At 38.5% G+C, this 14,904-nt stretch overlaps 1 protein-coding gene across 2 annotated transcripts in view; it reads right to left on the bottom strand.

Annotated features, from left to right (window-relative positions):
* The window catches only part of CLINT1 (clathrin interactor 1), a 96,410-nt gene that overhangs the window by 24,386 nt on the left and 57,120 nt on the right, over positions 1-14,904 (bottom strand). For both annotated transcript variants that reach the window (XM_054978353.1, XM_054978352.1), the window contains exon 7: positions 6,531-6,777. In XM_054978353.1, coding sequence (XP_054834328.1) covers positions 6,531-6,777 — 247 coding nt within the window. The remainder of the gene's footprint in view (positions 1-6,530; positions 6,778-14,904) is intronic.

Here is a 14,904-nt window from a genome sequence, read left to right on the forward strand (position 1 = left end):
TGATAGTTAGACAAAATAGTGTAATTTTATATAAGGACATTATAAATGATGCATTTAATATTGTTATATTAGTAAAAGGTTTCCCTCAGAGTTGTTTTTCCCTCAGAAAGAAAATACCCTCTTTTCCCTTTAGTTTCAAAATTTCCAGAAATTTTACATTTCTTCCTAGAGGTTATATGAATGTGGAACATTCAACTTTAAATACACATATTTAAATAACTGAAAATAATTTTAATTGAAATAATTTTAATTCTGTACATACCACTTCTATTCTGCACTGATTATTTCTGAGGGCTGCCGAAAAGACTAATTTCTTTAAGGGGCCGTGGAACTTCATTTTTTTTTTTTTTAATTTTTATTGGGTTAGAATCCGTTATTTTTAACATTACATTCGATTTTCCCCAAATTTTTCATTTCTAACCCCCTCCCTTTCCCCCCCTTTTGTTGACTTCCAACAGCTTTCCCACCCTTTGTCCCTTTTCCCTTACTTCTATTAAATTCCTCTATCTAAAACAAATATACATTCTCCATTATACTAAGCAGTACATCCTTAACTACTTTTCTTGTTATATACCCAAACTGTAAGTCTTTGTTTCCATCTTGGATAAACAATTTATCCCATTTCCAGTTTTAAATATTTCTATATATCATAAACCTATATATCATAAACCATAAAAATCTTACATTTAAATCAAACAATTTGACTTATTCTCTATATATTACTCATTATATCTTTTTATGGTAATTCTATATAACTCATCACATAGTCAATCAATTTGACTCTTCTGTACATTCAGTTTGGTGCATTATACAAATCTTATCAAAGAAAGAAAATATTGTTGGTTACTCAATACTTATATTTAAACCTTATCATTAATTATTTTCTATCAATATTCTATCTATTAACCTATATATATCTATATATATATCAATCTATTAATCTAACTGCTTATAAATTCACATTTATCTCTTCCCCCCCCCGGTAAAGTCACCCCCCTCTACATTTTATTATACTTCAGTAGTTCTCAAACTGCCACAGTTTTCCTCCCACCTCCCATTTCTTCTCCAGATATTGTTTCAGCTTCTCCCAATCTGTGTTAAACTGCCCTGAGTCCAGATTTCTCAGTTTTCTTGTCATCTTGTCCATTTCTGCCATGTACAGCAATTTGTAAATCCAATCTTCAATAGTTGGCACTTCTTGTACTTTCCATTTTTGCGCATACAAAAGTCTAGCTGCTGCTGTCATATAAAATATCAACGTCCTATGATGGGCTGGAATTCCCTCCATTCCCAAGTTTAGTAGCAGGAGTTCTGGGTTCTTATTTATTTGAAATTGTAAAATTTCACTCATTTCTCTTATTATTTCCCCCCAGTACTGCCTGGCTACATCACACGACCACCACATGTGATAGAGGGAGCCCTCATGCTTCCTACATTTCCAGCATTTATTAGAAGTATTCAAGTTCCCTAGCGCAATCTTCTTTGGTGTCATGTACCAACGATAGATCATTTTGTAAATATTCTCTTTAATATTTGTACATGTCGTTGTCTTCATTGTAGTCTTCCACAAGTATTCCCATGCCTCCATTGTTATCTCTTTATTAAAATTTATAGCCCATTTCACCATTTGTGTTTTAACTGTCTCATCCTCAGTATACCATTTCAACAGTACTTGGTATACCTTGGATATTCTTTTCTTGTCCTCTTTAAAAAGGGTCTGCTCTAGTTCCGAATTCTCTATTCGTATACCTCCCTTTACAGAGTCCGAGTTATACAAATCTCTGATCTGTCTATACTGGAACCAATCGTAGTTCGGTGATAGTTCCTCTTGCGTCTTTATTCTAAGTTTAGATGCTTCTATTTTAGTTATTTCTTTGTATGTCAAACATTGTCGTTCGTTGTCAACAGCTCTCGGGTCTATCACCTCATATGGAACCACCCACCAAGGAGTTCCTTCTTGTAGGTAAATTCTGTACTTCTTCCAGATTATATATAGACTTCTCCGTACAAAATGGTGCAGGAACATCGAGTTGACCTTTACTTTGTCATGCCATAGGTATGCATGCCATCCAAATATTTTTTTATATCCCTCTAGGGCTAATAGTTTCTTGTTCTTTAATGTCATCCACTCTTTCAGCCAAACTAGGCAGATTGCATCGTGATAAAGTCTCAGATTGGGCAGTTGCATTCCGCCTCTTTCTTTTGCATCTTGTAAAACTTTCATTTTCACTCGAGGCTTCTTGCCTGCCCATACAAAATCTGATATTTTCCTCTGCCATTTTTCAAATTGTTTAGAGTCTCTGATGATTGGTATTGTCTGTAGCAAAAACATCACTCTTGGTAACACATTCATCTTAACCGCTGCAATCCTACCCAACCATGACAGGTTGAGCCTATTCCATTTAATCAAATCTCTCTCAATCTGAATCCACAATTTTTCATAATTATTCTTGAACAAATCTATATTCTTTGCAGTCAGTTCAATTCCCAAATATTTCACCTTACTTGTTACTTCACAATCCGTTGTTTCCATTAACAATTGTTGTTTCTGCTTAGTCATGTTTTTGCATAGTATCTTTGACTTCTTTTTGTTAATGAAGAAACCTGCCAAATCTCCAAACTCCTTGATCTTATCTATCACTTTTGGCATGTTCTCCAGTGGGTCCTCTACAATTAACATTATGTCATCCGCAAATGCTCTGACCTTGTATGAATAGTCCTTTATTTTTATTCCTCGAATTTCCTCGTCTTGTCGTATTTGTATCATCAGAATCTCCAATACTAAAATGAACAACAGTGGAGACAACGGGCAACCTTGTCTTGTTCCTTTGCTTATAGTCAATTTCTTGGAAATTTCTTGGCCGTGGAACTTCAGAGCCAACCTGAGATCTGAACTGAGCGTCCCAAATCTGAACATACGTACTTAAAAAACAAACAAACCCAGTTTCTCAATGCTTATGTATGGTTAAGGCTGAACCACAGTCCTGCCAGACTTGTATCCAATAATGGAGATAATGTGCATCTTATATTTAAAGCTGTTTTTCAGCTTTATGAAATGAGCAGAATTTAATTGTAAAACTAGAACTCAGATTGTAGAATGTAAACAATCTTTTCGATAAACTTAAAGGTACTCATTCCGCCCCCTATACGTCACAAGGAAGAGATGTGTTTACTAACATGATCCATGGATTCAGTCTCTCTCTATAGAATAATCAAAGAGAGAGAGAGAGATATGTCATCAATATGTCCCATATTGATGACATTAGAATGAATAAGTTAGAGTACAGGATATTGAGAATATTACCAGTATTATTACTATTGAATAACATGCCAGGAATGTATTAGTTAGCTGATAAGTGAAGGGAAATTGACTTAGCACTGTGTTATAATAGACTAGCTTAGAAGAGTGTGAAAGTATATGTTTAATTGACAAAATAAGTTGAAATGAGTAGGGGAAGAATAGACAAAGGGTTGGAAAACTGTTGGAAGTCAACAAACGGGGGGGGAAGGGAGGGGGTTAGAACTGGAATATTAAAGTAATTTGATTGTTATAAATGACAAAATATTTCTAATTCCAATAAAAATTAAAAAAAAAAAGATTCAGTCTCTCTCAAACACATGTACTCTCTCTTACACATACGCACAGTTCACCATACAGTAATGGCATCCTTCAATATCACTGACTAAACCTAGATTTTTGCATGAATTTACAAATGATGGCAACATATGTGAGAAGTACTTTTCCTGGAGCATAATGTCATTTTTAATATTCTATGAACCTTGGCACAATGTCAAGAGCATTTATGATAAACTCAATGCATCACCTGAGGGGTTTCCAGAAAACCTGCTTATTTACAACTTTATTGATTAAAACAAGTAATTTGTCTGCTTAATTTGCCTTTAAGGAAGAAGTTCTCTCCAGTGCACTTACTGAGGACTTTCACGCTTAGATGGACTAGCAAAATAATTGAGACCAATCAAAACAGAAAGAGTTGCAGAGAAAAATTGCAGAACACAAGTTGTGTGTATCTGGATTAAAGGAAATTTGGGAGCTGAGAAAACAAGGTTAGCATACCATCACAGCATCTGCACAGACTACAGATACCTATGAACCACACACAAGTGATGTGACCCAGCATAAACAAGTTACTGGGCATGTACAATCCCACACAGGCAAGTTTTTCTAGCTCAGCTGACATCACTTAAACCAGAACCAAAGCACCTTTCTAGGCATGACAGCCTGTTTTGCCTAAAATGCAAAAACTGGACCCTCAATTGGTGTCCTATGGAAAAAAAATGAGTCTGAGAAGAACTGCAGGGGAACAAGGAAGAGGAAATAAATGGAAGTTCCTCATGTGGCACATTAGTGCAATGCTGCCAAGCTGCTGGTCTAGATGCTCATCTGGTCTTGAACCATAGCAGTCTGCTACTATAGCTCAATCATCCCGACTTCTAAAACTTCAGGCTAGGTAAGCAGGAGGTTAATCATCTAGAGCTGAACCTCAACAGTACAGCACAGGAAGAGACAATCTTAGATCTCCCTTCCTGTGCTGTATGGACAAACTGGGAAGGAGAAGGTGATTGGGGCTGGTGAGTCCACAACACACATCTTCCAACTCAAACTTTACCTTCATTCCAGGATGCTATAAACAATTAGTGATTTAACATCTGAACAAGTCGGGGTGGTTTAGATTAATTAGGATTGGAAGAAACACTTTTTCCCTCTGATCCTGAAAATCCTCTTAACTAGGACCCTTTTAGGGGTCACAGCCTTTTTAAAAAGTTCAAAGCATCCAGAATGGGGTGGGGCTCTTTTAAACATAATCCCTGTACCTAATCTACTCCAAATTAGGCAAATCCCCTCACTCCCCCCATCCCCCCCACACACTTTAACTAAACACTACATTGCTCAGTATTCAGTGGCTCCTATGAGACAACAAGCACCTCAGTTTGCCCCCTCCCCTTTGCGTTTACAAATGAACACCTTTCTTCATAACTGTGAAGTTTCCCGAAGATATCAAAACCTGTACCCTATCCACAGACAATTCCATTTTGTTAGTGGGACTATCCAGTTTACTGGGAATAAGTGCTTAGAATATGCAGTTATAAAATAAAACAGGCAACAGGCCTGAGATCAAGGCCACTTGATCAACTTTCACACAAATACCCATTCATTAAATTGATCTGCAGCCTAATGGGCACTGATCCTCTGAAAATCCAATCTTGCATTCTTCTGGCAAAATCATTCAACTAAATAATTCAACATTCTATCACTTATGTGAATACAAGCAACCAAAGGACTTGAAGTAATACAGATATGCCCTTGAGTAATTCTGCTATAGGAGTTTCCTATACTCTAATACTACTGTGCTTATTTAAAATATTTGACTTCCTTCCCCAACTTGCAGTCACTTCAACAAAATCAAAAACAGAATGAAGAGAAAATTAAATAATCCGTAAAGAGAATGTGATCAGCAGCAGCAGCAGCACAAGGCTGAGATGCCCACTCCGCAGCCATGTATCTTTTGGAAAAGAAAGATTCTGCATCCTCTCAAAAAAAAAAATCACACAAAACTTCATTGAAAAAAAATCATTCCATGGTTCTGGAGCAATTGCAAAATAGTCCTCACCTCACATATTAAGGGAACTTAAGAGAAAGGAGTGCCCTGCACAAAACACACAGCAGCTGGCCTGATATGTTGATTGCAAGCTATGGAAGTCTTTGAAGACAATATCAGAAATCTTAAAATGAGCCTGGAAGGTAATTTGTAACCTGCATCAACTGAACTGAACAGGTCCAATATGTTCCTCCCTCCCATATTCACTAAAATGCAGACTGCAGAGCTCTGTACTAGCTAGAGCTTCTCGGATTACTTCAGGGCAGCTGCACATAAAAAGTTACTACTGTAATCAATTCTAGACATTGATCAGCACAGGTAGACAATCTTTTTCAGAAAGGTGTACGGTGCATTTAACAAATGCAGTTGTTAAAGATAAGCTCCTGGCATCCCTGACACTTGCCTACCCAGTAGTAAAGATGAGCAAGCAGCAATTGCACAAATCTCAATCAGATCACAGAATGTTTACTCCATGAATCGGAAGCAGAGAACCCCTTTATAGGTGTTTACTTGGCTATATCTGAGCCCAAAAATCAACCAGAAATTAGCTGTTTAGAGTTGGGTTCAGGGATATTTGAAATGACACAAAACATTCTCAGACTCTGGAAGAAACAAAAATGGATCTCTTGGAATTTTGGATGTGTTTTCCTCTCAGAAGTCGAGAGGGAGATGAAGCTGGCCCACCATATAGCTGTTTGGCAATGTCCCTCCCTCTAAATTTTAAACGGCCCATTATTTCCTATGGACGGTAGACCTGATCTCTCTACCATCCCTCAAAAATAATAGCTGCTGTCAGTGAATTATTCCTGTAAGACACTAAAAAAATCAACAGTACTTCTTTTAATGGCAACATCTTTAATCATGGTGAATGTGAATTTAATTGTACAGTCATGCTTTCTGCAGTGCTCCTACCTTTGCTGTAGATTGTGGTGTGTGAGCTGCAGCATTCTGGTCTGGACTTCCTTTGTCCCCTGTGTAATGTGCAGCTGCTCCCAGGTCAATGGTTTTGGAAGGATTTGCTGTGCGTTTGTGTCTGGTGGTGGTGGTCTCTGTAGCTTGTGTAATGTGAATGTGTTTTGTTGTCACTGTCTCCTCTTCATCTTTAAATTCGCCTTTGGGAGATTTGCCTCTTCTAGATTTCTTTTCATCATCGCTATCACTGCAAAAATAAAGAGTGGTGAAGGATTTAAAGAGCTTAACAGATGCCAGTGTTAAAAACAGTCATGTTGAACACTAGCTTCTAAAAAGGGAATTTTAACCAAGCACTGATTCAGGCTTTATGTTTTTAAAGAGTTATGCACGTAAATGAGCAGGAAAGCCTTATAACCATCAACCAAATGGAATAATTTCCTGAATTTATGACCAATTTGCTGCTGGAAAGAAGGCCTTCATGTTAGCCTGAAGAGTAGCTTCACCCTCTTCAGCTATGAAAGAAGGTTGTTGCTTAAAATGGCTGCTTACAGCTATTCCTTCTATGACTGTGATGAGCAACAGAAATTGTTTCATGGTTAAATTTCATTTTCATAAATTGTCAAGTTTCAATACATGGCAGTATTGCAAGGCTGGGTACATTCAGTTGGGTTAGATGTCAAAGACTGACCGGCACAGCTCAGTGAGATCAGGTTCCATTTCTACTTCACTGCTGACTAGTATGGCTGACTATATAAAACTATCTGAACAACAGCAAGAACGTCTCATCTAACTCAACAAGCAGTTGAGAAGAATCTAATTTTGGTATATCTTCATAATCTTTACTCTGATAGTAGTAACTGCTATCAGCTTCAACATTCCTGCCTCCTGACAGGAATTAGATTTCTCAGGAACTGGTTTTGTCTGCCAGGGTTTACATACTACTTCATCCCCTGTGCTTTATAGCAGCTCTGATAGTCTACTGATGGTGCCCTCTATGCAGTGAGTCCCCTTCCTGCTGCCCGTCTCTTCTCTGGCTGTGCTTGGTGACATTCCCCAGTTTTAGAATTTCTTTCCTATGAAGTTCACTAAACTTTTTGGAATTAATGAAGACATACTTTTATATAAGCAGGTTTTGATGACTTGGGGATTAAATGACACAAGAGATATGCACAAACATATTCAATATTCACACACATTTGTTCTGGTACAACCTCCACAATGACATCTTTCAAACTGTACCCTGCAAATCAGAAACCAGCCTCGGAATAGGTGCCTTCTTGCTCTCCTTTTCTCTTCTCTAGGGCACAAAGTCCTCCCTCTTTCCCTTATTGACCTTAGAATTATATACACACTGGTGACAACTATCATTACTGCTAATCCCATTTTAATCAGTGTCTGCAAGCCCTGACTAGGTGGGAAGTCTGGTTAGGTCTGGAACATATCTAACACAAATTCTGCTTAAGGCCAACAAAGGTAGGAGCAAGAGATGAAGAGCATGCATGTTTCCAACCCTGACTCCTGATTTGCAAACAGTAGCTTGCCAGGATCCAGCATTATGAGTTGATACAACAATCCATTAGTGGAAAACAACCTGCATATGGAAATCAAATTTCACAGAACCACAAAAAGTACTGTTGGAGGGAAGACAAGACAAAAATCAGTGACCCTTGTTCTCATAGGTTGCCAGATGTGAGCATATGTCCACAATGGACCCATGCAGGGGATATGTTTGAATTTATATATTGCTTTGAAAATGAAAATGTTATTTTCATTTGGTGTAGTGGTGTACAGCCAGTTTGGTGTAGTGGTTAAGAGCACGGGACTCTAATCTGGAGAGCCGGGTTTGATTCCCCACTCCTCCACAAAGCCAGCTGGGTGACCTTGGGCGAGTCACAGTTCTCTTGAGCTCTCTTAGCCCCACCCACCTCACAGGGTGATTGTTGTGGGGTAATAATAACACTTTGTAAACCGCTCTGAGTGGGCATTAAGTTGTCCTGAAGGGCGGTATATAAATCGAATGTTATTATTATTATTATTTGTCCTATGCTTCTAGAAAAAGGCAAGGTTAAAAGTAGTCAACAAAACTGTATTAACTTGCCCTGTATTTTATTTGAAAAGTAATTTCTGTAGGCCAACACAGAATGATAAAAAGGAACAGACTGAAAAATATTTTGAAAGATAACTACTCTCAAGCAGGAACTAGCTGCAGAAGGTTTCTATGTTTCAATAATGTAACAGAGCACTAAACCATCTGATTTAAGAAAGACTGTCTTCTTGTCAGCATGGATGCAACATAAACTGCAGTATGCTCTGCGGGATAGCCTTTGTTCTCCACTAACAATGGTTTAGGCTTTTCCCATTATTATTATTACTTAGTTATGCCTCCCACTGCATCTCTGTATATTATCTACTTGCCAGCAAAGGTCGTTTAATTCATTAAGATCAGTGAACATAAATACCCAGCATTTCACTTTCTATTCCAACAGAGATTACAGATGCAAACTAATAAAAGGCACTAACAGCACCAGCCAAGTGTAAGGGGAGTAAATCCAAACACTGCTGTTGAGCAGTCTCCCTCTGTTCCAAGAGGCTTTTCTGGAGAAATTCAAGTCCTACTAAAATGAAGGGAAATTATGTAGCAACAGCATTTGGGCGGATTGCTCCCATGCCGAGTTAAATGCAGTGCCAGATTCCCACATAATTCTTTTACAGCATTTTGTACAGAACCATCAACTGCAGAGACTGTGCTAAAAGGACCCCAAGAGGATATTAGTTTTGTCACAAGCAGAGGAATAAAATGAAGACATTAACCTTCTGTTTTGTGCCATATAATTTAGATTTTAATCCAAGTCTTAGAGGATAGGCCCATATTGCTGTGCCTATCTTCCCTGCCCCCCACCTCGCTCCTGACATTCCCTACCCAGAAGGCTGTGCTAGTGAAAATTCTTGGTTATATATATATATATATATATACACACATATATATATACACACATATGTATATAACAACAGAGAATCAAGATGCTCTTGCTTTAGATTATTCAAATAATGTTAACTTGATTTAAAACCAATCCAGGGTGTCCTATACAACCTCCCGCCTGCTGTGGGTTTAATTAGGATAGAGCTCATCATAAATGAATACAACTCTTTCTGTCAACAAACTTATCTGCCAGCAGTTTGAAGCAGAGGCACTATGCTCAGCATAATTAGATGCTGATGTGAATGAGTTGCTGCTTGCACATTAAAAAGTTGCATTTGCTGATATGCAGACAAGAGATTCAACAAGAAGGGGAAATATGAGTAAACAGACACCAAAATACAATCGCATTTTCAATGTTACTGTTCTGTTTCTTCAAACCATGAATTACAGCCAAAAGTCTCAGCACTTATTAATTTAGAAGCGTAAGGCAGAAGCATCTATGACTACACAGAAACCTGATTTTTTGGGGGGGAGGCTCACAAGGTTAACAAGTAAGTCTTCATTTCCATGGCTCCAGTTATGATTTTAAAATAGAAGAGCGGAGTTCGTATAACAGCCTGTATGCATTTGAAATCAGCTTGATTTTTAAAAAGTTTGTCATTTATGCAAGTAGAATATAATCTATACTACAAGAATATTTACAGTTTAGGAATGATTTGGTAAACTGATAGAAATACGATTAATGGAAATCCGCTTAGTCATAGTTACATCATATACTTTAAAATGGGATGGGAGCAAGAGGTAGATTGTAATCTGCTAGTAGGCCATATAGTGCATGCTGGTTGCCAGGATTCTTCTAAAGAAACCTGGGGTTGGTGGACTGTTTTTGAGCTGACCCAGATAGATAATTCATAAGATTTTATATTATCACAAACAGAACAGAGGTTCACAGAAATAATTTTGTCCTCTCACCAGAACAGGCTTCTAAGTTCCTCAACAAGATGTGCTCCGGAGGGCAAGAGGAGACTTAGGACAACATGGGCTGTAGCTAGGAGGAAGAGCTAGGAATTTGTGGCATGCATGGATTTATGCAGTTTCCACATTCTGGCTGTAGCTTCCTGCACCACATCGTATCAAGACTTCCCAATCCTCAAGAGCGGGTGTTTTTTGGTGGTGGTAGTAGTAAACGTAAGAAATTGCAGTATAAGGCAGCAAAACTAGCCTCTGTGGGTATGCAACCACATGATCTAAAGCTTGTGCTCACACTCAGATTGTGGGTTATATCCTGCACTGTCATCTTGTCCTGAAGCAAAGAAAACAGCTCAAGCAAAACCATGTCTAAAACTTAATGCAACATGTGGCCTTACTAATTTTGGCAGCATGAACAGCAGGACAAAGAAACAGCTGCATTGCTCCATAAATAGAAACTGTTTTCCTTTGCAATCATGAGTATAGCCCCATGCAAATAATTTCCTAGTGTATAGAGAGTTTGTAAGCTGGTCAGTCTTGATGCCCTCACCACCCATTTACAGAACAGCTTATGTACTTAAGAGCCCAATCTGCTGCTTGCCGCACTTCGATCTTGTGGTGCAATCCTGGCCAAGCCTGTGTGTGATGGGGGAAAGCCTATATAGGGCTTATACTGCATGACTACTGAAGGCAAGTTTTCTGAAAACTGTTTGTTGAGCACGTAAGAATGAAATCAGGCACTATCACACAAAGTATGGGCAGGATCTGTTCCAACAGCTTAATGCAGCTCAAAAGTTCCCAAAAGGAACAAGAATGTTTCTTGGGGATCTGCATATCTAGGACAGGATAAACAAAGCTAGAGTATGCAGCTCTATCCAGACTGGCTTTGCCGGCCAGCTTTTTACAGCCCTTTTGTTTTTTATGCCCTGGGGAGGAGTTTTTACAGAGGAGAAGCTAACATGACTGAAGTAGCTTTTACTGAGGCAGAGTCTAGGTCTGCCATGCGGCTAGTGTCAGTCAGAAACTGATGCAAACGCAGCTGCTCCATCTAGTGTGGCAGTTTGTCGAGGCCCTGGAGGACAGAACTTGGCATAAGGAAGAGACATCAGCTTTCTGGGCTCACTAAGGTACAAGCCACACTTGCTCACAGAGATCATTAAAAAAAGGAGAGGACTACTTCAATGCACAATAGATATAAAAATAAATGGAAAGAAAAATGATTATTATGTTTGCTGTAATGACAAGCTGATAAAAGAAAGGCCTTTTTTTTTCATTCTACCCTATTTGGAATACCCCGAAAGCAAGTTTTCATCATTATCTCTTCCAGTGTTGCTTGCATTTAATAATTCCCATTCTGAAAGTTTGAAGAATGAGAGAGGTGACATTTTGGGCACTTGAATGACATTTATAATTTGTATTCTCCATCCTTTCAAAACTGGTCCACTGCTCATGGAACATCCCTTAAAACACTATTTAAAGATCTCCCTAAATCATGATGAGGTATAAAAGTTGTGATGAAGATACTTAAAATTGGAGGGGAGGGGAAGAAAAAGGAAATTTGCAATATGTTGCTTTACCAAGCAAAAGTTTAAGCATCTATGGGGAGTGGGAATCATGCCCGATAGCCTTGACTATCAGTTTGAAAGGTGGGCTATAAATGAACTAAATAAATACTTAAGTTAACCAACTGTATGCCTTACTTCATAAAAGGTTAGCTGAAAAGTGAGCAGCAATTACTTAAAGCTCAAGTGGAAAGTGATAAAACATTTTACCTCCAAGTTACAAGCTTGGGCAACATTGAAAGAGTATCTTCCTCCATACTCTTTTGGCAATAAAATTAACAGGGCACTATGGACTTACTCTTTACTGTTAGAGGCACAAACTGGTTACTGCCGTGATTGAGATTAGTTAGGACCTTGCCTGCTCCTGATTTTAAAAGCACAGAACTTTAATATGGAAAGATTACAAAAGAATTTTTTGCTCCTTAAAAAAATGAGTTTGAAAGTTACTTTTAAAAATAAATGGTGATGGTATTCCTTTCTTCAGGACCATAGGTTGTCAACCTATGCTTTAGCTCAAATCCCTGCAGCTCTAGAGAGTAAACAGAAATGTAGGCAACATAAAACCCATGGAGCAGAAGTCCCACAGGAGCCTTCCAAACCTTATCTAGCTGTTGTATGCAGTGTTCATAAGGTTAATTGACAAGCAAGCAGCAAGGAATCAGGTGACCTCAACCGGTATGACAAGATAATGGTGTCAGAGGCAGAATAGAATCCAACCATAGCCTGTACTTCTGTGATAGAAAAGGCATCATGAACCACTTACTTTGAAACCAACAACAGTTGAATACAGAACTATTCTATACCTGTCCAAAATATCAGCTTTTACATAGAAAAGTCATCATGGACTATTCTGAAACCACAACAGCTGAAGACAGAGCTATTCTATAGCTGTCCAAAATATCAGCTTTTCATTACTCTGAATGCAGTTTCTTCTTGGCACTGGCTGTGCTAGCTACAATCCACTAAAATGGCCTATGAAAGGAAATTTAGAATTCCATGCTATAATTGTTGCTGGTTGTTGTTCTTCTGGGTGGTGTTTGCTGGAGAGCTTGATCCATGTGTTTCTGGAGTGGGAGTCAGCTTGGAGTTTTCCCCTCACAATAGGAACAAAAGGAGTGGCTGAGGGCATCTTGTTTAGGGGCTCACAGAAATTGATCCTGGGGTCCAATCTCCATGAAACTTGGGAGGGGGTCTTTAGAGGACAGTTAGGAGTAGGTTCCCTGCAAATTTGGAGAAATTCAGTTGCAAAATGACCCCCCCGCCAGGCCACCAGAAATTTCCAAATTGAGTTTCCTATAGGAAACAATGGCCAAATTTTACCAAATTTACTCTGAACAAACTGGAGATTGAATTCAGTATTCCTCGAATTCCAGATTTTTTTTCCAGTTCAGTATTATCAAACTGAATCAACCAATTTTTTCCTGTGTACACCCCTAATCCCAATGAAATATAACTGAATCAGAAATTAGTATGTATCACAGGATGCACTGTGCACCATCACCATGTCCTGTGGTGTGTTTGTATCCCAAATGAACATTCAGTAATCAGTGACAAGTGTATTTTTCATAAAATTATAAAAATAACAGTTCTACTGAAAGCAGAACAAGCAACTTTGGTTACATTATTAATTACTCTAAGCTGGAGTAACGTTGTACACCAATTCTTAATGTGGGCTGATGTACAAAGTTACTCCAGTGGGGAAATCCAATTTTTCAAGAGTAGGATAAAGAAAACAAACAAAAATTAATGTATGTTTAGGGATATCAAGCAACAGACAAAGTCCTCAAAGGGCAAAGTGATAGAACCACTAATTCACTCTTATGTTTTGGCAAAAAAAAGTGTACCTGGGTAAGCATATCCCTGGTGCCCAGGACAAAGTTTAAACGTCTAATGAAGTCTGCCCACACATTTTCAAGTTTTTTTTTAATTTTGCTGTTTATTTACATCATTTATAGTGCACCTTTCTCACTGAGACTCAAAGCAGTTAGTTTACACAGTGTAAGTCAAATACAATCAACAGGATGGGACAGTCAACAAACAGTGAAATAGGAGTTGGACTACAGAACGCGAGCTAAAATAAATCTGAAGCACAAGCATTTACATGAGACATGTTAAGCAATGTGGAAATTAACTAGTAGGACATACTTATAGTAACAGATAGAAGATAGTAGTATATTTCACAGTCCCTATCCCTTTACCAAACCATCTTTCTGAACCATTTCATTACAGTATAAGCATATTATTTGTGCAAAAAAGCCCTCCTGAATAATTCAGTTTTGCATAGTTTGCCAAAAGCCATGAGAGTGGGAGCTTTCCTGACCTCTTCAGGGAGGCCGTTCCATATGGTGAGGGGCTGTCAAGGATGGCTATATCCACAAGCTGCCCTGAGTAGGAGGTCCAGAGCAAAACACTCAAAACTGGGTCCTTCCAAGGTAACAAGATGCCACCAGCCTCTCTTGACTAAACTTTCAGCTGAGGAACAGAGAAGCAAGTTCCCAGCCCTACCAGGTTTTAAACAAGAAGTCAACTCTGCAAAGCAGACCACTTTGCAGATTGAGTTCCACTTAATAACTATTTGGGTAGCTGTGACCAAAGTGGATCAAAGATCTGGATTCAGATTGAAGCTTACAAATTCCCAAAGAGCACATAAGATTATACTCCAACATACTTCAACAGATTTTTCATTCTCTCAGCTCAAGGTTACTTTTCAGGCTAAACTAAAAAAGTCCAAACAAAATTTCAAAGTCTCAAAATCCAGAGAGAGAAATCCCAGGGGTGGGGGTGGGCCTTTTTTTTAAATATAAAACCGTAGCAACAGGCCTGATCCCAATTAGCCAATCAAGGACAATGCACATATTCTCACCAAAGGTCCTTTGCTAGAATGATGGAATGTAGGTGCAAGTCCTTGAAGCTATGACATCAC

Source organism: Eublepharis macularius, chromosome 4 (assembly GCF_028583425.1).
Source record: "Eublepharis macularius isolate TG4126 chromosome 4, MPM_Emac_v1.0, whole genome shotgun sequence".
Taxonomy (NCBI): domain Eukaryota; kingdom Metazoa; phylum Chordata; class Lepidosauria; order Squamata; family Eublepharidae; genus Eublepharis; species Eublepharis macularius.